Source organism: Clupea harengus, unplaced genomic scaffold (assembly GCF_900700415.2).
Source record: "Clupea harengus unplaced genomic scaffold, Ch_v2.0.2, whole genome shotgun sequence".
Taxonomy (NCBI): domain Eukaryota; kingdom Metazoa; phylum Chordata; class Actinopteri; order Clupeiformes; family Clupeidae; genus Clupea; species Clupea harengus.
In genome coordinates this window covers 11,042-38,437 of record NW_024879912.1, presented here as the reverse complement: position 1 = coordinate 38,437, position 27,396 = coordinate 11,042, and the positions used below count along the sequence as shown (strand labels likewise).

The window sequence follows — 27,396 nt, the reverse complement described above, 5'->3', positions numbered from 1 at the left end:
GGTGTCTTACCCCTCGAAGAGTGTCTGTGCTTTGAAGGGGTTCTCAGTGGTCCTTCCCTGCTCTTACTACCCTGGACCTTATGGCATCCGAGAAGGCCACTGGTACAAAGTCAACGTCTCTAATGGTGATCCGAAGGATCTGAGATGGGAGCCAGAGTACAGAGACCGAGTCTGGATCCCTTATTCTGACACCTCCTGTGATCTTCATATGACTACTCTGACAGAAAGTGACGCCGGCGTTTACTACTTCGGATTTAAAGCATTGGCGTCACCACACAGGGAAACAACAGCATGGATTCATGGATCGCCGGGAATTGCTCTCGTGGTCTCATTGGTTATGATTAACATGATTATGATTATGTTGATTGTAACATGTACTGTATGTAACATGAATGATTAACAGCAACAGTTATTCACAGTTGTGCATGCCTTCCCCTCAGATGCTGAACTGAAGGTGGATCCTACATCAGTCACACAAAGGTGGATAAATGTACCCTGGGTCCTAAGGCTTACTACACATGGTACAGGAATGGAAAACATCTAAAGTACACTGATGAGGCTTCCATAGTCTTAGACTCAGCTGGTGGCTCTGAGAGTCAGGGTAGTTACTGGTGTGAAGTCAGAGCTGCTGGCAACCGACTAACATCCTCTGCAGTGTGTGAGTGTGTTTCTTTGTTGCCGTTTGATTTTGAAATTGTGGAATAGAGTAGTTTTGAAATAGAGACATAGCAAGTGGAGGATATATACTATATACTGGTAAATTATGATTATAAATCAGCAGTTTTGCTTAATCTGAGGAATGACTGCTACTACTGTTGTAGGAATTGAGAGACATTTTGTCTTGTCAATGTAATCGGATGGCACTGCAGGTGTTTCGGGTCCAGAGTGCTGGGGTGTGACCTACAGCAGTGAGCCAATCTGTGGCTTAAAGGGGTCATCAGTGGTCATGTCCTGCTATTACAAATACCCTGGGGGTCATCAGTTCGAAGGAGGACACTGGTACAAAGAAAGCCCCTCCAGTGGAGAGCCAGAGCCCCTGAGTTTGGACCCTCGGTTCAGAGGCCGACTGGAGACCACCTCATCTAACTGCAGCCTGACAATAAAGGATCTGAGAGACAGTGACTCAGGAGTGTATTTGTACACTTTTAAAACAACCTCCTCAGATTGGATAAAAGCCAAAACAGGAATCAGACTATCGGTCACAGGTGATTATACATGTTTCACAGAGTAAGGGTGTACAGCCATGTTGTCATGTTATGACTGTAAGAATGAAACCTGTGTTACAGGACATATTATATGTTCTACTCTCGCTGTAGACCTGCAGGTGACGGTAGATCCAGATACAGTGACAGGATATCGGATAAAAGCGACATGCAGCACCTCTTGCAGAGGGACCTCTCCGCTTTATTACTACTGGTACAGAAATGGTCAACTTCTACGGAATGAACATGGGCCTGACATCGACATTTACACTTCATATAATTACTATAAAGGAAATTACTCTTGTACTATAAAGGGCTTTGAAAATCATCGCTCTACAGCTGTGTGTGAGTAAAAGAAAACAAAAAACATATTTTCTAAAAGTAGAATATGAGATGAGTACAATATATATGCATTTGCATACATATTAACATTCTGTATTATACAGATCTACCTAATATGTGGCATTTATTTATTATTAAAATATTTATAATAAGAATATTGTCATCATTATCATTATTGTTGTTATTATAATTGATGTTGTTTTTGTTATTGTTGTTATACCGATTTGAAATGCCAGGTGAATTGTGATTTCATTACACTTACAAAAAAAATATTTATGACAAACAACTTTCTTATAACCATTGTTATAACTATGGTTATGACTGTTAGTGTTAGTTCTGTTCTGTTATGAGTTTATGGACTCGGCGCCCTTCTGAAATAACACGTCTCTTTCAGGCATCCTTGGTAAGGAGTGCTGGGATGTGACCTATTCCTCTGAGGCCATCTGTGCTTTGAAGGGGTCCTCAGTGGACATCAGCTGCAGTTACAAACACCCAGCAGGCCACACGCCCACAAGCCAATTCTGGTTTTATGAGCAACAATCAAACACAGAGCCTGAGGACCTGAGTCTGGACCACACATATGAAAGGCGTGTGGAGTACACGAGGAATAACAGTGACCACACACTGAGACTGAGAGATCTGACTGAGGAAGACGCTAGGGAATACTGCTTTAGGTTTGAGACGGATAAAGGACAGAAATTCATCAGAAAACCTGGAGTCACGCTTTCAATCACAAGTAATATACAAAGTTTATCTTATTACATTTTAAAATGAACCCTTTCGTTTGTATTGATTGATTGATTGATTGTTTTGAGCAGCAGTCAAAATTTCAGTCACAAGTAGCATTTAGTTTACAGCTTGTTTATATTTACCAAGCCAGGCTGGGTGACAGTCAAATAATCCAGATTGACTCTTACTTCCCCAGGCCTGCGAGTGCATGTGACCCCAGCTGTAGTGACAGAGGGAGAGAGAGTGACACTAACCTGCAGCACCACCTGCATTCTGAGTAACAACCCCACCTTCATCTGGTACAAGAATTCACAACCAGTGACTACCGTACACACCACCGACAACAATCATCTGTACCTGGATCCAGTGAACAGTAGTGACTCAGGTCTCTACACCTGTGCAGTGAGAGGACAAATGGGTTCTCCTTCTGCAGCTGTCACTCTCAGTGTCAGATGTAAGTAGATCTGTTTCAAGTGATCTGCAACAGAAACAACAAATAAGGCACCTTCGACATTTACCATTTCCTAAAATATCCTCTACATGATTTATAATTTGATGTTTGTTTCTGTCGTTTTTCACATTTTGTTGTTGTTTAGTTGTTTTTTTACAATCATTTGTTTTGATTGCACCTGTTTTTTTTTTTTTGAAAGACCACCCAAGGAACACTTCAGTGTCTGTGAGTCCCTCTGGTGAAGTGGAAGAGGGCCAATCAGTGGTTCTCTCCTGCAGAAGTCAAGCCAACCCACCGGCACACACTTACACTTGGTACAAGATAAGGGGACCTGAAAGTGTTCTAAAAATGGTGGCTGAGGAATTGAACCTGACTTTGACCTCAAGTGACGAGGGGCTGTACCACTGCGAGGCACACAATGAAATTGGTTCTCAGAACTCATCTGTTACTGAGGTCGACTTTGCAGGTACCTTGTTTTTTGGGGGGGGAAATTATCTTTCTTGTTTTGTGTTAGGTGTGGTCTGTGATTCTGGTGATAGGTTGTTGATATTTGAGGTCGACAGCGAATCAAATTACACCCTTCCCTTCCGTGCTCCTGAGAGCAGTGTGTTTATTAGTTGGAATAGAGTATGGCTTGGTCCATGACACTTTGTTTATCCCCCGTTTACAAAGACAGCCATTTTTTAAGCGCACACACAGAATGGACCACTAGAGGACCGTGAGGAGCACTTCAGGGGATTTGACCAATAATGTATTACATTGGAATCGTTGTCCATACCTTTAAGTGAAGTGCGTTGAAAATGGAAAACATTTAAATTAACCACATGACTCATTGTGTACATCAGTATCCCAACACTATTTCTGCTGTCTCTTTGCACTAAGGAGGACTAAACATAAAGAGGCTTGTAGGCATTGGAGCCATTATTCTGGCTGTCATTTTGACTTTGGGACTTTTGCTGAGGTAAAGTTCCCTGTGAACATACAAGGCTCCATGAATTCATAAGAGCCTGCTTAGTTATTGCTAGTTTGCTTACATGTGCAATATGTGTGAATAATGGTGCGAAACATTTATGTTGCAGCATGTCCTGGGAGAGAAACAGCGAATCCAATGAAGACGACATGAGCGCAGAAAATAAAACACAAGTGTGTTAAGGCCATATTAGTGACAGCAATATTACAATACAATATTTCCATTCCTTACATCAACTGCTCTCTCAAACCACTAGGCGGATGCAGCTCCTGTTTATGCCAATATCTCTGCCATGGCTGTGACATCTGACGTTGCCAAGAGAGAGAATGTAGATGATGATGATGATGCTGATGTTGAGTATGCCAGCATCCACTTCAATGCCTTCGACACACAGGAAGCACACTCGATACGCATCAGACCAAGCGCTGCCAGTCGGTGAGATGTTCATACGATTAAAAAAACTAAAAGAAAAAACACCATTGAATATGCACTTTTCTCTTTATTGCATTAATGATACCTGCATGTGTTTGTTTCCTCAGGCCTGAAGAGTACACTGTCATCTACAGTGCAGTCGGCACTGCAGAACTTGACCATAAAGGACTAACAGAGGTTGCTTAAACTCAGCCGAGTGATGGCCACAGAGGATGAGCAAAAGCTACTGTCAGTGCATCACTTTAATGGATTCTTTCCTTGATGAACTGGACTGGACTGGAGATGGTTTAGAATAGGCAGGTTCTTGGTGGTGCACTGGAATTGGTTAATTGGTGAGAAGACATAAATTGATGAGTATTGTTTTTTGGTGGTGCAACAGATCCATTGAGTTGATCAGGACTGTTTATGTAATGCTGTGGACCGCCAGTAAGGGGAGCTCTGAGTTACAAAAACATTGCCATTCCTTTCAACTTGTCACAACAATATTATACTTCCAAGACCAGAATCAGGACCCAAGTTATTGAAGATGTGACTAGAAATGCATTGAAAATGTGCCTAGAAGTGCAGTGCACTGAAAATGTGACTAGAAGTGCATTGAAAATGTGACTTGAAGCGCATTGAAAATGTGACAATATGCCAGCATCCAGTTCAGTGCCTTCGACACACAGGAAGCACGCTCGATACGCATCAGACCAAGCGCTGCCAGTCGGTGAGATGTTCATGCGATAAAAAAAACTAAAAACTAAAAAACACCATTAAATATGCACCTTTCTCTTTATTGCATTAATGATACCTGCATGTGTTTGTTTCCTCAGGCCTGAAGAGTACACTGTCATCTACAGTGCAGTCGGCACTGCAGAACTTGAGCATAAAGGACTAACAGAGGTTGCTTAAACTCAGTCGAGTAATGGCCACCAGAATCAGGACCCAAGTTATTGAAGATGTGACTAGAAGTGCATTGAAAATGAATGCCAACATTTCTTGTGGGACCTTTGGCTTTTCATTAGTATCCTATTAGCTTATTAGCCTATTTTACTCACAACTACGCACAATAATGTTTCTATCCTTGCCTCAACTTCTCCAAAACATCTTAAGCCAACAGTAATTTTACGTCACTAAGTAAAACATGGTGTGAACTACTTAAGTTAACCATAAAATGCAAAAATGTTTTGCATAGATTTGTTATTTTAGAAAAATGTAAAGGTAATTTGAGGTATTCAATAATGTATTTGCAGCCAGTGCTAGTTATTGTCACTTATGATTGGCACCGTGTCTTACGTCTGATATCCTATGGTGACTATGACTACTGTGGTGAATCTAACGTGCTCGCTGGTTTTCTTTAACAAACCCTGAGTTTCTCCTCATCTCCTCCCTCCTGCTGTGCACCTATTGTATAAGGGGTGTCCTTCTGTCTTTTACCCGTCAATGTTGAAGCCAGATTCATTTTCACAGCCTTACATTGGGAAAGGATTTTGAGACCCCAAATAGACGTGCCATCATTCCTTGATGACTACCTAATTGAATGTTACCTTTTTTTGATGAAAATAAAATTTCAATAATATTCTTCCACTTTTTCAACCGTTGCCTAATATTAAAAGAAACTGTGGTTAACCGTTGATTTAATACACTACCTTCAAACTCATTGCTTACTTTTTTGCTTAAGGAAGGTTCATAACTCAGTTAAATGATCTAGACATATCTAAGTGGCAGCCATGATTGGCGCTTAGGAAAGGTACTTCAGTCCTGACAGTTTTTGCAAAGCTGTAAATTCCAACAAAATGGATGATATCACCTGTGTACCTGATTATGTCTGGGTTATGTCTGTTACAAAGTGTATTGACAAGAGACAGTCGGGCAAGAAACCCAGTGGGCAACAGAGTCAAAAAGGGTACTCAAGATATCCAAAGATCACAGCTGAGGTATAGGCAAGGTTCAAGCAAAAATCCAAGGTCGCTAGTCAGGCAAGGGTCAATACACAGGTAGACAGAGTTAGGTACAGGCAAGGTTCAGGCAAAAATTCAAGTTCCAAAAAACAAGCAGAGAGCTCGGTACACAGGTAGGCAGAGAGAATACAGGCAGCAGTACAAAAGGGTCTTGGCTTGACTCACGTGGCTGAACAGGAAAAGGTTGGCAACAGATAGGCAAGACAGAGCAAAGTTTTCCAAAACGCTAGGCAAGATTCAAAGTCCAGACACAGTTTTGGGTCGAGAACAGGCTTGGGTTGAAGACAGCAATAATCCAGAAATAGCAAACCAACGAGAATCCGGCAACTGACATGATAATCTGGCGATGACTGTCAGTCCTGGTGTGGCTTAAAAACTGTGGCTGACGAGGAGAGTGGAGTCAGGTGTGGTCTGCTGATGTGGTCTCTCTGTGGGACAAACTTCTCCACCATCTTGATGAGGTTGGGGTGGGAGGCCAGAAAGGGCAGAGTGTTATGGGCATATCCTGTTCCGAGTAACCAGGTTTTTCTAGTGAACTGGTGGACACAGGCATTTGATATTACAGGTACTTGTGGCAGTATTAGTGCTTAATTGATTATCAAACTGTTTATGGTTAAATGTTTTTTATTTTTGTTGCTACATACACCGAATAATTATGTTATCAGCTCAGAGTGACTGAGGGGACCACTAGGGGGCGCTTCTGCATAGAGAGTAAGGTCCCAGTGTGAAGATTTATCAACCGAGATTAAATAACATCAACTAATATCTTTTTATTAGATATTTTATCATTTTAAGGACATTAGCTGACTTGAGAGAAAGGAAGATCACTTTGAACTGCTATTTTGCTAGGTTTCAGGCCTAAAGGATGAGCCTGTCTGTGTGTACTGGAATGTGGGTGCTTGGCTCTTATTTTACTTTACTATTATTTTACTTATTTTATTATTTAACAGATTTTTAACACATTGTTGTCATTTTTGTTGTTTGACAAATGACTGGGATTCATGTTATATTTATTGCAATAAAAAGATAATTTATAAGCAATGCCGATCAACCTTTGTGTCACCAGTGAGGTCAGGGTGAAAGAGTGGGAGTGTTTGTTATTTGTTTTCAGAGCGATCCCGTCGTAGAGAAGCTGAGCGCATTCTTCGTGCTGGTTGGCCTTGTCTTCCTGACCCTAGCCATCTTGACCTTTGCCCTCTTCAACAGTTCCAGTTCAACACCCGGAGGACCAACGGGGCGCGGCTGAACCTCTCTATCTGCCTGTTGCTGGCTCATGCCCTCTGAGAGAGCAATGCTATAACTGCTGCCAGTGTTGAATGGATATGTTGTGTCTACAGAGATGTGAGTTTGGATTCACTTCAATTCAAATTTCTGCAAACGAAAAAAAACATATAACCAAGATATTTTCTCCAGTATGTTTTCAGGTTAAACAATAATAAATAGAGATAGTTCATTTTTTCACACTGATGGCTGAATGTTTTAGAGTTTTAGGTATCCACTGACATATCAAACCTACCTGCACTGGCCTTTGTTAATAATGTTCTTGATGGTGATGTGGTCTCTCTGTGGGACAAACCTCTCCACCATCTTGATGAGGTTGGGGTGGGAGGCCAGAAAGGCCAGAGTATTATGGGCATGGGTCCTGTTTCAGACACAAAGCACATCATCCCCCTTTCATTTACCATGAGGACATCAACAGCCACTCATTTAGAATTAGAACATTAAAACCAGTGGCGTAGCGGGGGTTTTGGCCGCCCTGTGCGGTAGCCAAATTCGCCCCCCCCCCCCCCCCCCCCTTCAAGGAGGATTTCCTACTGGTGCGAATTTTTGTTATTGTTGTCAATATGCCTTTGAAGCTCCGCGAGTTTTTGTCCTAGCGTCATAAACAGAACATCCCCAGAAACCTTGAATGTTCTACTTTAAATGTATATACAGTTCGAAAAATAAGCATATGTAGCATACAGATGACCCCGCCCCCTCCCCCCGCGAGGAAGTTTTGACATCTTTTTCATATGCAGATGACCCCGCCCCCTCCCCCTCAACGAAATTTAAATGGAAGAGTTCAATTTACATAAAATGATAGCTAGTTATCTAGCTGATGTTATAGTCTCCTTGATTTAACTTATACAATTATAATGGGAAAAGGTAGAAACCCTCAGGGTGCCTGTGCAACTTTGTATGAACGAGTTCATATTCATGAGTTCATATTGACTCATATTAACACGAAAAGTTCAGCGCATGTATTACCTTACCTATGTGTGTGTAAAGAGTGCTGATATGAAATATGAAAACAACCAGTAGACACATCTATGTGTATAATGTTCTTCTAAAACTTAGGATACCCTGCTTGAAAATGTTGCAGAGTGCAGTCCAGTAAGTAAACTTTGGCATTAAACACAAAGACGTTCCACCAAGATGTTCACACGCGCAGGTCGTGGGAGATTGTTTACAAACTGTCGAACTAACACTTTGCTAGGGAGACCGCGCCACTACAAAACCTTATACCAGCACCATATTCTAAATTCGGCCATTTGGGAAAACAACTATTATCAAAAAATTTAAAATAAAAAAATCACAAGAAAGTAATACAATTATAGTATTGGCCGCGCCCATTCAATTGGCCGCCCTGTGCGGTCCGCACACCCCGCACACCCCACGCTACGCCACTGATTAAAACTCATTCATTTATAATGAGACCATTTACACTCACTCATTTAGAGTTAGGACATTAACACTCATTCATTTTCAATGAGGATATGGAGAAAAATGTATGCACTGTGCAGAACAAATATTTTCAGAACATTTCATCCACTAATTCTTCCAAAAAAAATTAACAGTGGTAAAGACAAACCTATACACTGACAGATACGTTATTCCATTCAGTATTGCTGTATGACAGGAGATTAGGTTGGGATTCCTCATAATAGATAATGTATATCATTATATTTTTAATTCAAAGAGCTGATTGGTTTGTTATTTAGAAAAAGGAAGTCATGCTCTCACCTGACTTCCAGTGCACAATCAACGGCCAGGCAGCTGATGGCATGGATGAAGCGTTCAGTTAGTTTGTTTTTGCCAGACAGGAGATGGGACGACCCCATGACCTCTGCCAGTCTCCCCAGGTGCTGAGCAGTGCTCTTCCTCGCGGCTGTATTACGGTGCCTGAAAAGCAGAGAACCAAAGAAACAAAACAAGAGAAACATGGAGACAGAGGTTGGAAAAGACAGATAACCACAGAACAAGGTGAGACAGAGAAACGGGTGAGACAGACATCCAGAGAGACAGGTAAGATAAAAAACCTCTTGAGACAGAGAACCAGTAAATAAGGAGGGAAGCTGGAGAGAAGGGTTAACAGTGAACAAGGGGAGAAAGAGCCCCAGGGGTGACGGATGAACCTAATTTTATATCTCTACTTCTCACCTGACTCCTGTGTTGATGAGAGCGTTCATGCTGCGTGAGGGTGTTACATTGACCACCATGTACCCCAGCGCCAGCTCCACATCATCCCTGATGAAGCCGCTGGCCTCTCCTGCCTTCTGCAGCAGCGCCCGGGTGGTGCCCTCTACCTCCGCATCCATGCCTCGCCCCAGATGAGCATACAGGTGGGCCAGGGTCACTATGGCAGTGCGGGACACCATGGAGCGCAGGTTCTTTACCTTGGTGGGATGAAGGGGGAAAGCGCAATGAATATAAGTTAGTTACAACTCTGTTCTCATGATGTTCACATAGGGTGACCATATTTGAGTTTGTGAAAAAGAGGACACTTTGTCGCCGGGGAGGGGGCGTGGTAGTGTATAGCATACAGATGACCCCGCCCCCTTTTGACATCTTTTCCACATGCAGATGTCATGTGCTGTTGTAAACAATGCAACTATCGTACCAAATGCTCAAAATGATTGTCTTTAGAGGATAATTATCGTGCATCTGGCAACACTGAGAGGGTGGTCGACCAATGACAGTCTACAGTCAGAACTCGCGCAAGAAGGTGGAACGTAAGGGAGATACCCTTTCCAAAACTTGTAAGGGCGTAAAAACTAGTTTGTGAAAGACCCAGAGAAACACAAATATCCGACAAGGCAAAATCCCGTACATTTCAGGAATCCCTGACGGACGCATTTTTTAGGTTTCAAAAAGAGGACATGGCCGGATAAAAGAGGACGTCTGGTCACCCTAGTTCACAAAGCTGAATGAGTCATAGACTACTATTGTTATTCATTGTAGTGGCATTGGGAACTTTGAACTCATTGAACCCTAAAAAGCATCATTAAGTGCACACAGTTTCTCCTGTCTGAAACAGAGTAATATGCAGCATGCGGGTCTAGCATGTTTTCCAGCAGGGAGCGTCTCACCTCTTCAGTGACAGCCAGACACAGGTCATGCAGTCTGGGCAGCAGCAGCTCAGCATGGTGCTGAGACAGAGACCTGATGGAGGTCAGGCCCTCGATCTTCTTCTCCCTGCAGCAACACCAACATCAATCAACTCTGAGGTACTTTGGGATGAAGGGGCTTGGGTAGTATATATACTGCTAAGCTCAAAAATGTGAAGGCCAGAACTCATTAAAGATAACTGTTTTAGCATAGCCTAGACTATCTTAGCTAAAGACTTACCATTCAACCAAGTTAAATATGTTAGCATAGCCTAGCCTTTTCTCTCTCGATAAAAGCCTATATTTTTAGCTAAGGACCCACCATTTATCCAAGGTAAATATGCTAGAGTAGTCTTAAGTAGTTCATCTTCGCGAAAGGCCCACCATCAAAGGTAAAAGGTTAATAAAGCCTAGCAACACGGTACCACTCGCCCAAGGTAAACGTGTTAGAATAGCTTCTCTTATTGAAACATCTTTCTTCATTAAAGCCTAATCCATCTAGTCTTTGTTAAAGAACCACCATTTGCCCAAAGCAAATACGTTAGTGTAGCCTATCTTAGCTAAAAACCCATAGTTGATCTAAAGTAAATATGCTAGCCTAGCCTAGCCTAGCTTGTCTTAGCTAAACTCCTACCAGTCATCGATGCTGAGCAACCTGAAGGCCTGCAGGAGGGCCTGCTCTGGGCAGGGCAGGGGGGGTAGTTTGGCCAGCTCTGGGAGCTCCTTGACCTTCTGGCTCTGCCTCGCCTGCCTCTTCCCTCTCACTTTCATCTTCACCTCCTTCAGCTCCCTTGCTCCCTTATTCCTCCCTGACAGGGCCTCAACGGACTTTTGCTCTGGGAGGTCAAAGGTCACATTTGTCTGTCTGACGTCCTGTCTACACTGCCTTGACAGACTGTGTTGTTTTTAACTGTCCTGATGTTTAGTTTATGTAGGCTGAAATATGTTTCCAAGTTTATATCAAAAACAGTAAAATATTTATTTCCTATTTAGTAAATCTCTATGTGTTTATTACTTCTGACCTGTCAGTGTGTAGATCCTTTTCATGGGTAATGGCCAGGCAAACCTATGAGACAATCTGTTTGTGTGGAGGTTATTTGAGTGCGTGTATAACATTCTTCACTACTCACCTTCCACAGCAGTAGCTGTACAGAGTGACACTGTCTTCTTGAGACGGGGCAGTCTACTGCGGAACTGTCCGCAATTGATTGTCTGTGGAGGAGTGGGGACAGCGGGGGCGGTGGGAAGAGATGGGGTCCTGAGCAAGGGCAGAGTTTGCCGCTCCAACGGGGTCCTGCTGGCCTTGATCTTCTCTGCCTCCTTCTGACCAACGCCAGTTGCTTGGTTGGTGAAAATGGGGGGCAGCACCTCCTGCTGGCCAGATGCCACACTGGCCATGAAGGCCTTCTTCACGCGGCGCACAAGTGTGCTGCAAGGCATCATGGGATTGCGGTCTGGTGGGGGCACGGGCAGAAGATGAGGATGGAGAGGAAGCAGCTGATGCTGTGACTGCAGAGATGGAGAAGGGAACATGTCATCAAACATGGATGCCGCCTGTAACAGTCACACAACCACCTCCTACCAGAGTACAGCAGTACAGTACAACTTTCCTTAAGAGTAAAAATATACTTAATAGGCAGCCTCACTATGAGTGCATGTGTAATCTAAGGTTTACTAATCTTTAAATTACACAGTAACAGTATTTCATAAGATTTGTGGTTGGTCTTTATGGTAATCACTGAGAGAATTATGATTGAAAACCACATTGGACTAAAACTATAACCATGGTAACCAGAAACCACACTCCAAAGGTCATTATCAAACCCTCACACAAACGTGACCTTTGACCTTTTTCAACTTTGAACTGGAAAAGGTCACTTTGTGGAGGGTATTACAACAGCTACTTTTAACAGTTTCACTCCCAGTATGTAGTTTCTCATAGACATACATTCATCAGTAACGGTGTGAACCATAATCATATGTTTCTATGGTAACCACTAACCCAAAATTGTGATTGACAGCCAGATTAGGCCAAAGTTGTAACCATGGTAACCATAAACCTGCCACCATAGACATATATACATCTATGCCTGCCACAGGAAGTCCATCATCAAGCCATACTTGAACTTTGACCTTTTACCCTTTCAACTTTGACATGGAAAAAGGGTCAGTTAATAGGGGCCAAGTGCATTATTAGAAATGATTATTTCTATTATTCTTCTATTCTATCAGTCTAATAATTCCTTATAGGCCCCAGGAATAATGGTAAATTATTTAAGTGTATCCAAAAATGTGTACAACTACCACTAGATTTTTCCAGGGAACTCACACATGCCGAGGTACAGGTCTGGGTCTGTGTCAGGAGCTGCTGCATCATACGTTTCATCTCCTTATTTTCATCGTGGAGTTCATCCAGCTGCTTTTTAAGGCTTTGGAAATCCATTGTATCTCAAAAGGAGCTATATTTCAATGCAGTAAGGTGTAAATCCGCTGAAATAAAACGTCCTGAAATTTAAATACTAATCAAATTAAGATGTAAATGTAAAAAAAATATCAAAACTATCTACTGAAAAGCGAGTGTGTGTCCTTGTTGAGTTATGTGTTCTCATCAATTGTAATTAGTATTACTTTATATTGCTGATTTGTATTCTTATTGTGTCGATTATACTGTTATGTGTTATATACTTTTATACTGTTATGTGTTATGTAAGTTAAGGGGAAATGCACTAATGGGACTCTTAATTTGTTCCCTGATAAATCTATATAAACCACTGTTAGTTTCCTGTGTAGCTTATACGGCTTTGAGCCATGCCACAGTTACCGATGTCCTGACAGTACTGTGAGAAGTTTAGTAAGCTAATAAACAAAACTGTACGTTTCTACTTTGAGTGACCTTTCATTAATTATTAATGAATGACGGTAACATATTCCATATCAACATGGATCTAGGAGAACAGAATTCAACAGGTTATGGGCCCAGGCGCGCTAACGTCTCTGGCGGGAGATGGCAACGGCTAGTTTTCGATGGAGACGAAAATAACTTCGAACTTTGGGAAGTAAAATTTCTCGGACATCTGAGGCTAATGGGATTAAAAGAGGCTATAGTGTCAACTGAGGAGAATGTCGACGAAGAAAAGAATGAGGAGTGCTACGCAGAACTTATCCAGTTTCTCGATGACAAAAGCCTTTCGCTGGTGATGCGAGAGGCAACGGATGACGGCAGGAAAGCTTTACAAATACTTCGAAGTCACTACGCGAGTCAGGGTAAGCCCAGAATTATCGCGCTGTATACCGAAGTAACATCACTACAGAAAGAATCTGACGAGACCGTAACAGACTACATTATTCGAGCTGAGAAGGCAGTGACCTCTTTAAGAATGCAAAAGAAGTGATAAGTGATGGACTGATTATAGCCATGATTCTAAAGGGCTTGCCAGAATCCTACAAACCGTTTAAAATTCATACGACACAAACCAGTGAAGATTTGACGTTTACCAATTTTAAAGGCAGACTACGAAGCTATGAAGAGACTGAAAAATTCGACAGTAAAACGAAATCAGACAATGTGATGAAAGTGGACATATCATCTGTGACATGCTATGTTTGTGGAAACCGCGGCCATATTGCGCGAAATTGCCGCCAAAAAGGGGTGACCAAGTGGTGCAGCTACCATAGGAGTTCAACGCACAGTGACGAGACATGCCGGAGAAAGGACAACCACAAAGATGAGGCGAAACAAACAGCAGAACGACAAGAAGAACATAAAAATGATGAAACTTTTGTGTTCAAGGTCAGTCAAACGTTCCTCACAGACAACATTAAAAGAAATGGATTAATGGTAGACTGTGGAGCTACATCCCACATCATAACTGAGCGAAACAGCTTCACAAAATTCGACGAGAGCTTCAACCCAAAGTCACACTACATGGAACTGGCGGACGGAACCAGGATGAACAACGTAGCATTAAAGCGAGGCGACGCAGAGGTGCTACTGCAGGATGTGGAGGGGAGAAGCGCCAAGGTGATACTGAAGAAGGCTTTGTTCATTCCATCATACCCACAGAGCATCATATCCGTGAAAGCAGCCACAAGCAACGGGGTCAAGTTCATCTTCCAAGAGGGACAGAATGAACTGATATACAAGGATGGGACTGTGTTTCGCATAGAGGAGCACGAGAGACTGTACTATTTGAAAACGGTAATTAACCATAATCAATGTGTTGATGCATTAGTTAATGACATAATGTCCCGAGACAAAGTGAGCTTAGCTTGTGACATCAAAACATGGCATGAGATCATGGGGCACTGTAATGTTGGTGATGTGTTGAAATTGCCTAAACTGGTAGAGGGTATGGAGATCACCGGTAATACCAAACTAGACTGCAATGTATGTACTGAGGGAAAGTTCATCAACAGCAGAAATAGGAAAACTGACACAAAGGCTGGTGAGACTCTAGAGTTAGTACATACTGACTTAGCAGGCCCCATTGAACCACCTTCTCAAGAAGGATATAAATATGCAATCTCATTTACAGATGATTATTCAGGAGCAATAGCTGTTTACTTCCTTAAGAACAAGAGTGACACAACATTAGCGACAGAAAAGTTCTTGGCAGACAGTGCCCCATACGGTAGAGTCAAATGCATAAGATCAGACAATGGCACAGAATACACAGGCAATGCATTTCAGTCACTTTTACGAGAAAAGGTGATAAGACATGAGACATCATCCCCTTACTCTCCTCATCAAAATGGTACTGCTGAGAGACAATGGCGAACCATCTTTGAAATGGGAAGGTGCATGTTAATAGAGAAGGGATTGCCAAAGGTTCTGTGGCCGCTGGCTGTCCAGGCTGCAGCTCACATTCGAAACAGATGCTATAATGACAGAATTAAGAGTACACCATACTTCATGATGACAGGAAGGAAGCCAAACCTTTCCAAAATGTGGATTTTTGGATCAGACTGCTATGCATACAAACACGACCATAAGAAATTGGATCCTAGGTGTGAAAAAGGGATGTTTGTGGGCTATAGTAAGAATAGCCCAGCTTATCTGGTGTACAATGCACAGACAGGAAAGATTTCAAAACACAGATTAGTGAAGTTTGTTAGGAAGAACAGTACTGAAAAACTGACACAAACTGATGAAGATGAGTTCGAAGTCCAGAGCAACAGTAACAGAAAACCTGATAGCAAGAACAGTGAGGGAAACACAGAGGACCAGGTCCTAGACGCAAACAAGGAGAGTGTTAATGCTGAGAACACAGAGGTGTCCGGATCTGATGAAACTATGGAAAAAGTAGCCATAGAAGATGAGAAAAACAATGCAGGGCCATTGACAACAATTAGTCAAAAACATGACTACTCAAAAAGGGAAAGGAAAGCCCCGAGATATTTAGAAGACTATGTGACGTGCTCCAAAGAGGATGTAACTAATGTGAGTGTTGATTATTGTTACAGGGCAGTATGTGGAGTTCCCCAAACCTATAGAGAGGCCCTTATTTCACCAGAGGCTCCTAGATGGGAACGTGCTATGAAGGAAGAGATCCACTCACTTAAAGAAAATGACACATTCGAACTGACAATTTTACCAGAGGGCAGAAAGACAGTGGGGGGAAGATGGGTATATGCCTTAAAAGAAAATGCAGAAACAGGAAAGATCTTCAAGGCTAGGTATGTTGCTAAGGGATACAACCAGACTGAAGGCATAGATTACCATGAAACTTTTGCTCCCACGGCAAATCTTACCTCAGTGCGTGCATTAATTCAGATAGCTGCCCAGGACAACTTCCTTGTTCATCAGATGGATGTGAAAACAGCTTATTTACATGCTCCGATTGAGGAAGACATATACTTAGAACAACCAGAGGGTTTTGAACAGACATCAGAGACAGGGGTTAAGTGGGTATGCAAATTGAAAAAATCTTTGTATGGTCTAAAGCAGTCTGGGAGGAACTGGTACAAACTCTTAAATGACCACCTGGAACAAAATGGATTTGAGAAAAATCAGTCTGATCACTGTGTGTATAGGAAGCAGATTGAAAATGACACAATTATAGTAATCATCTGGGTAGATGATTTGATAATCGCAGCCAGCAGTGAGGATTGCCTCATCAGATTTAAAGACACAATGAAGTCCCAATTTAGCATGAAAGATCTCGGCAAAATATCATACTTCTTGGGAATTCAGTTTGAGCAGAAGGAGGGAGAAATTAAAATGAATCAGAAAAAGTACATCCTCAAAATGCTTGAAAAGTTTGGAATGTCTAACTGTAAACCAAGGGCTACCCCAAGTGAACTAAAAGTGGAGTCGAACAGATATGAAGAAGAAAACAACAATAAGATTGAAAACCCCAAAGATTATCGTGAAATTGTTGGTAGCCTGATCTATGCAATGACCTGTACCAGACCAGACATCAGCTGGATAGTGAGTAAACTGTCACAAAGCCTGGCAAAACCTAAAACACAGGACTTAGTGGCTGCTAAACATGTCCTGAGATACCTTAAGGGCACAGTTGATTACGAGTTGTGTTTTAGGAAAACAGATGAGGTTTTGAGTCTAATAGCATTCAGTGATTCTGACTGGGCATCCTCTGTAGAGGATAGACGCAGCACAACAGGGTACTGTTTCAGCCTGACACCACAAGGCCCTGCAATTTCCTGGAAGTCTAGGAAACAGCCAACAGTGGCACTATCTACCTGTGAGGCTGAATATATTGGTCTAGCAAACACTACTCAAGAAAGCATGTACCTCACTCAACTGCTAAATGGTATGGACAACAGTGCTTACACTTGTACCAAGATCTATGGTGACAATCAGGGGGCTATTGCACTGAGTAAAAACCCAGTGAATAGATCGAGGTCCAAACACATTGATATTAAATACCACTTCATTCGTGATGCACTCAGTGAGGGAAGAATACATGTTGAGTACTGTCCAACAGAAGACATGGTTGCAGACATACTAACAAAGCCTGTATCAAAAGTTAAAATTGTCAAGTTTAAAAGTTTTCTGTTTGGAAATTAATTGTATATATGTCACACTGTACATGGCTTGAGATAATGAGAACAAGTGGGGGTGTTGAGTTATGTGTTCTCATCAATTGTAATTAGTATTACTTTATATTGCTGATTTGTATTCTTATTGTGTCGATTATACTGTTATGTGTTATATACTTTTATACTGTTATGTGTTATGTAAGTTAAGGGGAAATGCACTAATGGGACTCTTAATTTGTTCCCTGATAAATCTATATAAACCACTGTTAGTTTCCTGTGTAGCTTATACGGCTTTGAGCCATGCCACAGTTACCGATGTCCTGACAGTACTGTGAGAAGTTTAGTAAGCTAATAAACAAAACTGTACGTTTCTACTTTGAGTGACCTTTCATTAATTATTAATGAATGACGGTAACATATTCCATATCAACATGGATCTAGGAGAACAGAATTCAACAGTCCTAACTAAGAAGTTGCAACAAGTGAAGTGAAATAGAATTTTCGCCAAGGGTGACATGAGCGCCATTATGACGTAAACTGGGATCCTTTGACGTCTGTTGCTTGAATGGACCATTCTAAAACTTGTTCAGGTGCAAGAGAAACTAAATACGTGGAAATGAAGGTCGGCATTATGAATAAACTAACCAATGTCGATCAAAAGCTATGCTCTTCTAAATCAATTGTATCATACCCCACCTTACATTTTAAAACCTTATAACCGGTAGTTCAGAACGTTATACTTTATCTTGGTTTGAGTTCAGTTATTTATTCACTTTATACGAAGTAATATTTATTAATTTTATGTTATTTTCAAGTGAAATCAAACACAGAAAAGTATGCGTCCACCTATTTTATTATGTATTATCTTCAATACAAAACATTGTACATATACAGTATATCCATTGAAACCAAATATTTACTTTCCCCTTGTCAGCTGTAGGCTACTTTGACTATACCACTGCCTCTAGCAATCAGCCATGAGAAGAATTCATCAGCCCAGACCAGTGGCGTCGTTAGGTCCGATCACTGTGCTTATAACCGAATATTGTAAGCATAGAACCGACTATTTTCCTCCTGAAAACAGACCAACTGTGCAGCCGAGTGGAACTTGATTTGCAGCGTCCGAAGGAGGGGGTAGTAATGAAGCGCTGCACAGTGCACATGTAATGGGTAGCCTTTGTAAACTTAAGAGTGTGCAGTAACCACGAGTGTTGTGGATGTAAACAGTTGTAGTGGCATAATATAAGAGTGCTGTGATTGTTTGTACAAATGTAACCAATGAGCTGTAGTGTTACCGTAGTTCACAGGTGTTTGATGTGACGTGTAGTAGGACTGCCCCATTGCATTGTTTTCTTTCTCTCTCGGTCTGCGCTCCACTGATTGCTGTGCTATCCCTCCGTTTTAGCTCCACCAATCTGTGAACCTCGGACGTGATTGAACGCAGTATTTATTGCATACGGGAACTTATCCATGCAGCGGGGTTTGTGAAGGGAGCACCGGAATCCACGAGCGGCCTGGTTGCATTTGAGTGGCTACATCTTTTGATGTTGGTATAAAGGAGTTTTCCTCCGTGGCGATTGCGCCTCCCAAGCCAGCTCTGCTACAGGCTTGTATTCCGCCTGGAGAGTTTCTCCACCAGGCACGCAAGGTTCCTGTGCTTCCTCGCCTGTTTCAGGCTTCGACCTCCATAGGTACTTGGTAATTGTAACTGGGCCGGCCTAGCTATTGTTATTCGGGCGTCATTGACGCTGCTGGTTGCCAGTAGCTTGTGTGGTTGCCAGTTTTGTGACCGATCCTCGTAGTCACATTGGCAGTTTACCAATGGTTGCCAGACATTGTGTTTTAGCTGCTATTTAGAACACCTGTTATTTATACTATTTATTGCCTGTACCTATTTATTGGGGTTTAGTGGACTGCCCACTGTCCCTTGTTGGTATGTTTGTATCTGTTTTTTACTATTGTCACATTAAATTGCAAATGTATTGTACTCTTGCCTATTGTGTGTGTTTTAACCAGCCACAAGCTTGAACGAACCTGTGCTAAACTTAGTTAATTATAATTACTGCCCTTCTGGGCTGGCGTAGTCGGCTACTTCACTATTCCCTAGTGGTAATTCTTAGTATAGGCCTTTTCGGCCCTTACACACAAAGTTGGAAGAAGTGCGCACCCAAATGCAAAGGTCCATTGACATTTATACATTATACATATGCACTGACATCCGCTCCAGCCACGCCCTTCAGCACACTCTCACTCGCACTCCCTCAGCTGCACCTCATGTCAGCTCATTAGTCACGTTTGCACTCCCAGCTGCACATAATTTACGTCTCGTAATCACAAATCACACACACCTGTTACTTACCTTCATATACTCCTCACTCTGAGGGTCTCGTCAATACATGGACTAAGTTTCTGCCCAAGACGACCAGCTTCCAAAGAACAGATCACTCTCCTGTCTGTCCCTCACCAAGACAGACATGATCACTTGACTTGGTCCCCGGGCGCCATAAAGGCTCCCCACTGCTCCTAGCTGCCCTGGAGGAAGGACAGCCCAGGATGGGAGTTTCATTTGGTTGATACAGGTGTCAACATGTTTTTGAGGAAAAGAAAGAAACAGCACATATGGCTTTTTTCATGGCAGAAGGTAGTAGGCATGTTATGCTCTAGTATTTGGAGACTGCAGGCTAGTAATACTGAGAACACTGCAAAAATGATGTAGTGTGAGTGTGTGACTGTGTGCGTGTGTGTGTGTGTGTGTCCAATTACGTGAACATCAACACCAGTCCCAACAGAAGGAGTGACTAGACATGTTAGGGGTCAACATGTTTGACTGTGAATTTGACGACCTTTAATAAAAAACGTTACATGATGCTTGGAGTCTTGATTAGTCGAAGCCCTGTTTCTTCCCCTTATCTTGAAAGATGACCAGGGAGTCAGTTGAAGCACACAGGTGACACTTGGAGTAACGATAAACAAGTTGTGTTTTGGTGCTTTTCTACCTGTCCCACCTTGACATGAGGGTTTGAATAGTGAAATGGGAGCTGTAGAAACATCTGTAGGTAAATAACTAATCATATCATTCTGTACAGATTCAGATTCATTATACATAAAATCCAGGACTGAACACCTGAACTTAGTATTGTGTTGTAGTGATAGAACTTGGTTGTTAAACCTTACTGGTGAAGCGGAAAACCCTAGATGTTTCACAGAGAGGAACTATGGTTGTGTGGTTCTCTTTTTCTTCTACTCTGTCAAATTAGTCTGTCACACTTCAGACCATTAGACAAGGACAACCTCTCAGATGATACAGTAAATATATGTGGAACCCCTGCCCCGGCTTTTGTTCCTGTTTAAAAGATTCCACATTTATATGAAGGATGTTAGGCTGCGGTGGCAATAGACATTCTTCTTTATGCCAAAATTAACATTGCCATGTTAAGAACCGCTGATGACTAATAGGTCTGTGTTTTGTTTTAATACACAATGACTGTTAGCCACCAAGCATAGCCACCAGCTTTCCTACTTTTTCCCATGCAAGATTCATTTTGACATGGATGGGGAATGTCGTTTCCTCCATCACCAGTAGATGGCAGCACCATCTACGGGGGAACTGTATTGCTCTCAGAAACAGCAGTATTCCAATAATGTTGCATCCTGGTGATGTTGGGATTGTAGAAGTAAATGACAAGCAACATGTGTGCCTAACATTGGATTGAGTGTCAGTGGCAATCAACTAGCATTAGGACATTCTGGTGCACCAAGCCAAAGCAGAACATGTGATCCAAAATATACACACAGATGTGTAATATTTCTGATATGTTATGTTTGTCATGTTTTCTTATGATATTGATAACAGCTGTGTGTGAGTAAAAGAAAAACAAAAAACATATTTTCTAAAAGTAGAATATGAGATGAGTGCAATATATATGCATTTGCCTACACATAAACATTCTGTATTGTGAGAGGTACGATAACTGCATTCTATCAGTTGCTGTTTACTGTTAGCAGATTATGCACTTAAGTTTCCTGGTAATGAAAAGATGAGTTCACATTTGACACCTGATATTCACTTGATATGAAGGATTAAGGAATCTAAAGTTGTAATTGTTTTACTAGCCTAAATGTGTCTGTTTGTGGAAGTGAGTACATAGTAATGATGAAATTAGTTGGTTTAAAATTGTTTTCATTTTCTAATTACTTCATACAGATGCTCCAAGGAATGTGTCAGTATCACAGAGTCCCTCTGGTAACATAGTGGAGGGTGATTCAGTGACTCTGACCTGCAGCAGTGATGCCAACCCACCAGCGACCACAAACACCTGGTTTAAGATGAAAAGCCTGTGCCCCCTGTAGACTTTGTAGTGGCCATGCATGGGCTGCAGGCAGCAGTGGGGAGGATGATTGACTGATTACCTGGGGAGATGTGGGAGATAATAACCTCATCCTCTACACTCCTCTTATTAACACACACTAACACTCCATTCCTGTCCACTCTCACACCACTAACACCCATCCATCCATACATACATCAAACCCCTAGACACATTTTCCTTTTCTTTACATTTTGTCTGGTTTTAATAAATATCTACGTAATTTAGAAATAGAGCTTTGTTGTCCATCTCCCTTCTTTTATGTTGTGATACCAGGAGCCAGCCGTAACACATTGAAGGCTTGCACATGCTACGAAGCTAAGGCTACTTTCTCATCATGTCACTTCATGTCAATGGACACATATTTGACAGTGAAAATCATATCTAAAGTATCCTAAAGGCAAACTTATATACACCAAGTAATGAAAATGCCTGAAGGAAAAATGTATCATAACCATGTCCTATCATAATTATGCTCTCTTACAGAACTGAGGATGATGCTGTGATCTACAGCGCCGTCAACAAACCCAGAAGCTGAACACAAGAGACCACAGAATGTCTTAACTCAGTTTGAGAATATCAGCAGTGAGTGGCATCAACAGCATGGAGACAGGAGTGACTTGTACCATCACAGGTGTGAGTGAATTTAGATTTGAAGATGAATGACAAGAGCCATTTACTTGCTTTATCCAACCCCTCTTTCAGTATTGTACAAATATCATTTTTCACCCGCCTACAGTATGTGTTCCCTGGGTACCACATGACCTTGGTGTTGTCATCTTGATCTCTTGCTCTTGAGATACAGGAACACACTTTTGAGTAATATCTCAATTTCATTAATTTTGCCTTATGCTTGATTTATATTTTACTTATTTGCAATGCTTCTTGTTGGCTATATGTAGTTCAGCTGTCATACACAAAATACGTTCCTATGTGATGAATACATAGCAAGTATCACATAAGTTGCTATTTTATAGAAATACCTTGAAGTGAGACAGACTGAAAACCAATCTCAACAACCCAACTGCAACTTAACAAACGTATAATTTGAAAGTAATGACAGAGGAGTTGATAGGTTTAATGCCACATTTGCGTACTTGCTGAAATACAAATGTGATGAAGATTTTTATGGTGTTATATTCTTCTATATAATTAATAGTGCTGTCAAACGATTCAAATATTTAATCGCGATTAATCACATTTATGTCATAGTTAACTCAAAATGAATCGCGATTAATCGCAAATTTGTATCTATTCTAAATGTCCCTTCATTTATTTACATATAATTTATTCATTTTATTTTTTATTTTAATGCCCTTATCAACATGGAAAAGTGGATTGGCTTGCTTTCATACAAATGTTTTATTTTATTGAAAACCAACATTGCCAAACAGGGCGGTACAAAATAAAATTATAAAGTGCACATTTCAGGTAAACAAGGACTCAGCCTATAGTGCAGTTAAACCATGGCTTAATATTTTCTTTTTTTCAAGTTTGCTGGGAATATAGCAGTCAGGCCTCTTATTTCAGAAACAATGAACCGTAACAGTTAGGTTACCAATAAAAGGTAAGCCTACTACTTCTTTGCTTTCAGCCAGCTGCCTGTTGACATTTTCAGAGAGTGAAGCTTGCTTCTTTTGCACAACACAACTTTTAAAAGTAAACTTTCCATTCAGAAGCTTTTTATCATCCATTTCGCCGTATCGCGCTCACCATTCACTCAAACCATAACGTTAGCCTACTACACAGTTTGCGAGGCCAAAAAGAACGTTAATCTAAAAAAACAAAAAAAAACGCGTTAACCTCGCGATAAAAAAAATGACGGCGTTAAAATGGGTTTGCGTTAACGCCGTTAACAACGCGTTTAACTGACAGCACTAGTAATTAACTATAATTGTGATACATTTTGCTTGTGTGTGTGTGTGTGTATTTCATTATTATGAAATGAGTGCATCCTCATGTGTGTAAAAGTGATTTATTAAAAAATACATATATATAACATAATACTATGGTATGTTGTTTTTTTGTTGTTGACTTGTATGTTTACTTAGCACGCTGTGTTTGCAATAAATGCATAAGAGACATTCAGTATCTTAGCGGTGAAAGAGGCCTTCATTGCAATAGGTCTGTTTGTTCTCAGTTAAGAATTGTGTTGAATCACAATGTCCAAGAAGGAACTTTGATGAACCTGGTAGTTTTGGGGAGAGGCTCAACATTTTGCATAGGCGTGTTTCCCTCAGAAAACCTGTAATATGTAAGTTGTTTTACAGAGATTTGTCTGTTATACGCAGAAACCTATATAATGACTTGCTGTGAGTGAAACAATGAAAAACAAAAATGTAATGTTGAATTGTATATTTTAGTGGCGAGTGCCATTATATGACAGGCAAGCTCAGTAGAGATTGTAGATATAATTAACACAGGACTACCTTTATGTGTGAGTAAGGTGTGAGTAAGGCATGTTATGTGTATACTTCTATCTTTAAAGGATTCACTGAGATCAGATACAATGAGGCTAAAACTACCCTTGTGCAATACCTTCAGTCTCCACTGGGAAAGGGCCGAATCTGGACTATCCATGCAATACTCAGATCATCCACTAGGGAAGAGGACAGGGTTCACACTTCACTTATACCTCCATGAGGTAAAGAACTGTGATTGGAAAAGCTTTCTCTGAGGGAAATTACCTTTTTGCAAATCTTGCTTAGTCCAACATTCCAAATTCTCTCTGCACTATTTGCTTAGTGTCCCTCAGGCTGGTTCAACACCTACATGTATGCATGGTTACGTAATATCAGATTATGGATTTCAAATTTCTACACATTTCTAAATCTACCAATGTATTTAGAGGAAGATATGGAGATGCAAAGCGTCCTGAAGAAAGCATTTTGCCTCATCTATAATGCCTACACTCACTTCCTGTGACCATGAATTGAGACACAATAGGAGTAAGCTCTCGGACCCTGGGGAGGTGCTCTGGGGACTAGGGAGGTCCCCTGCAAATTGTTAGGTTAGATTGGCACATAGCACTATCTAGTAAGAGAGGTTTTTGAGTCAGTGAGAAGCAGGGCTGACGAGGGGGTTTATATAGACAGAAGTTTAGTGTTCAGCAGGGAAAACCACGTGGTGGATTTCTGACGTCCGAAGCAAGGATGGAAGTTTTGCACAAGGTCGGAAGAAGCACAGTTCGACCCTTCTTATCACTTCTGGTCTAAACATGCTATTGTACATATGCAGACTAAGTGGCACCTAATAATCTAAGTTACACACACGCAGAAAAGCCTGTTCCTGCTTTCATAAGCACATGATTCATACAAGGAATATATTAATACAAGGCACTTGATTCATATATTCTTACGTCATTAAGTGTTTGGAAATTATCTCCATCACTGACATACTTTTGCTGTTTTCTGCATTATTTTACACTATTGCTTTGATTTATGATTTTGATTTGCTATGATTGATGATATGATATGACATGATATAAAACTGCCAGCATCAACCACACTCTTACACACAGCATTAGGAGATGGAGTTTTTGGCCATCAGTTAGATGGAGTTTTTGGCATACTGAATGTTTTTTTTTTTTTAAGATTTATTTTTGGGCTTTTTGCCTCTAATTGGATAGGACAGTGAAGAGAGACAGGAAGCGAGCTGGAGAGAGATTGGGAGTGGGATCGGGAAATGACCGCGAGTCGGACTCGAAGCCGGGTCCCTGTGGGCGTTCAGGACCATCCATGGTACGGGGCTGCTGCTTGTGCCACAGCTCCCCCTGGCCTACTGAATGTTAAAACTGAGTCAGTGAGAACTAAACCCAGCACAGAGCAGTGGAGAGAGAAATATTCATAAACTTCTCATGCTGAAGTAGTGCAGTTGGCTATCAGCCATGATTTAGGACTTGCTTCACCTTGCTTGAAGATTTAGGACTAGCTTCACCTTGCTAGAAGATTTAGGACTAGATTATCCTTGGTAGAAGATTTAGGACTAGATTATCCTTGGTAGAAGATTTAGGACTAGATTACCTTGGTAGAAGACATAGGACTAGCTTCACCTTGCTAGAAGAAGACTAAGGACTAGCTTCACCTCGCAAGAAGACTTATTACTAGCTTCACCTTGCTAGAAGGCTTAGGACTAGCCAGAAGAGACTCTTCTGATTTAGTAGAGTATAGGTAAGTAGTATGCTGTCATAGTTTCCTGTTATTTTCATGCATGCAGTTGATTAATGTGGAAATCATTTGCATTCAAATCTGAAAACACACAAAAATGAACTTTTTTTTACCACTAAACCTTACACTGTCTCACAGCACAACTTGTAATTCATTTCTCTTACATGCATTGCTTGTGTAGTCTAACAAGCACATCATTAAAGCAACCTGACTGATGAACCTTGCACTTCTGTATGAATTTTTCTGAAACAAACCAGCTAAGATTATAGGCTAGCTCAAAACGACACTGCTATATAAAACTTCTAAAAGTAGGCCTATAGCTTTCACTAAACATACGGCTTTATGAACTTGTATGTTGTTCAGCATTTCATGCAGTGTCTTACTGGTAATACTTGATGGCATTGGTTGATGGCAATGGTTTATGACCTATAAGACGGTAAACCGCAAGCTAGCTTGTTTTTGGCTGATATTGCTGGTTCACAGTTCAGTCAACTCAATGGGAATGTTCTAATTACGTTTTAGACGATAAATTAACTACTTGGTTTGATCAAAAACGTACAGTATCCTCTTTTTCCACATTTCAGTGGTGAATGTGTTAGCTTACCTTTTCCAAATGTTGCAGACTTGCTCTGGAGCGCTAGTCGTGACTCATGGTCAATCTGTCCTTGCTGCTGATCAGTGGAATCCCCGTAGATGGTGAAAATGCGCATGCGCCAACTTCATGATAATTCCACAGAACTTCAGGATTCGTACACTTTCTCCGACACTTAAATATCTAAGTTATGACAACTAAGTTATGCAAGTGTACTAGATGAAGTTGCTAAAATCGTTGAGATAAATGGTAATAATGAGTTTTCAAAGCCAAATTAAGCATTTGAGTACTGTTTACTTAAAATCCCTATTTCGCAGAACAAATGGCAAGTTCTATTTTTTACAGTGCATAAATGAAATTTGCAGCAACATCTTACCATGGACAAATTATGAACCCATGGGCCCCTGGGCCTGGACATGCAGGCACACACCCGCACAAATTCTGCGCTTGCAAAACATTACTAAGTGTAATGACATTTTTTTTTAACAGCACAATAACTAAATTCACCTTTACCTCAACAGGATTTACAGCGCACATACACATTTTCTAACACAGCGCAGGTACACTCAATTAAAGCCAACAGCAAATTAACAAAATACAAAAGAAAATACCTATTTCAAACACAAATAAGAGATACATAACAGCGACACACAGAGGCTCTGGCCTAGGGGCCCCCTGAGCTCATGGGCCCCTGGACCTGGTAGGCCCGTTCGGTAATCCATCCCTGCATCTTCCTCTATTGGCCAGACTATATGGATCTGTTGCTCTGCTACCCTCCAACCACAACACCATGCTTGAACTGTGAAACCACACCTCCCTCTATGGCCAGCACA

At 41.3% G+C, this 27,396-nt stretch overlaps 2 protein-coding genes and 1 long non-coding RNA gene across 4 annotated transcripts; 2 read left to right on the top strand and 1 right to left on the bottom strand.

The window, feature by feature from the left end:
- The first annotated feature begins 509 nt into the window (after positions 1-509).
- On the top strand, positions 510-3,434 carry LOC122130707 (B-cell receptor CD22-like). The gene is made up of 5 exons (XM_042705432.1): positions 510-658; positions 870-1,547; positions 1,939-2,280; positions 2,470-2,727; positions 2,924-3,434. Exons 2-5 carry the CDS (start codon positions 1,244-1,246, stop codon positions 3,367-3,369), a joined length of 1,350 nt encoding a protein of 449 aa, XP_042561366.1. The 5' UTR covers positions 510-658; positions 870-1,243; the 3' UTR covers positions 3,370-3,434.
- A 159-nt stretch (positions 3,435-3,593) lies between these two features.
- Positions 3,594-4,161, top strand: LOC122130709. 2 transcript variants are annotated; one of them, XR_006151946.1, is made up of 3 exons: positions 3,594-3,685; positions 3,804-3,867; positions 3,951-4,161. It is a non-coding gene; the product is annotated as an uncharacterized LOC122130709 (long non-coding RNA). The 2 variants fall into 2 exon arrangements; XR_006151945.1 differs by having other exon boundaries at positions 3,804-4,161.
- Positions 4,162-7,039: 2,878 nt separating this feature from the next.
- LOC122130708 (TOG array regulator of axonemal microtubules protein 1-like) lies at positions 7,040-11,350 on the bottom strand. The gene is made up of 6 exons (XM_042705433.1): positions 11,071-11,350; positions 10,419-10,524; positions 9,490-9,725; positions 9,073-9,231; positions 7,586-7,711; positions 7,040-7,440 (listed from the first exon to the last, which is right to left on the bottom strand). Exons 1-6 carry the CDS (start codon positions 11,205-11,207, stop codon positions 7,428-7,430), a joined length of 777 nt encoding a protein of 258 aa, XP_042561367.1. The 5' UTR covers positions 11,208-11,350; the 3' UTR covers positions 7,040-7,427.
- Between the last annotated feature and the right edge of the window lie 16,046 nt (positions 11,351-27,396).

What these genes read in the sequence shown, in the direction of transcription:
- LOC122130707 (XM_042705432.1), top strand. Translation starts at nt 1,244, where the DNA reads ATGTTGTCATGTTATGACTGTAAGAATGAAACCTGTGTTACAGGACAT. An exon ending in TCATCGCTCTACAGCTGTGT is followed by an intron (nt 1,548 to 1,938) that starts GTGAGTAAAAGA and finishes CGTCTCTTTCAG; the next exon opens with GCATCCTTGGTAAGGAGTGC. An exon ending in TGTCACTCTCAGTGTCAGAT is followed by an intron (nt 2,728 to 2,923) that starts GTAAGTAGATCT and finishes TTTTTTTGAAAG; the next exon opens with ACCACCCAAGGAACACTTCA.
- LOC122130708 (XM_042705433.1), bottom strand. Translation starts at nt 11,207, where the DNA reads ATGAAAGTGAGAGGGAAGAGGCAGGCGAGGCAGAGCCAGAAGGTCAAG. An exon ending in TTGCTCAGCATCGATGACTG is followed by an intron (nt 10,525 to 11,070) that starts GTAGGAGTTTAG and finishes GTGTTGCTGCAG; the next exon opens with GGAGAAGAAGATCGAGGGCC. An exon ending in GTCTGGCTGTCACTGAAGAG is followed by an intron (nt 9,726 to 10,418) that starts GTGAGACGCTCC and finishes CATCCCACCAAG; the next exon opens with GTAAAGAACCTGCGCTCCAT.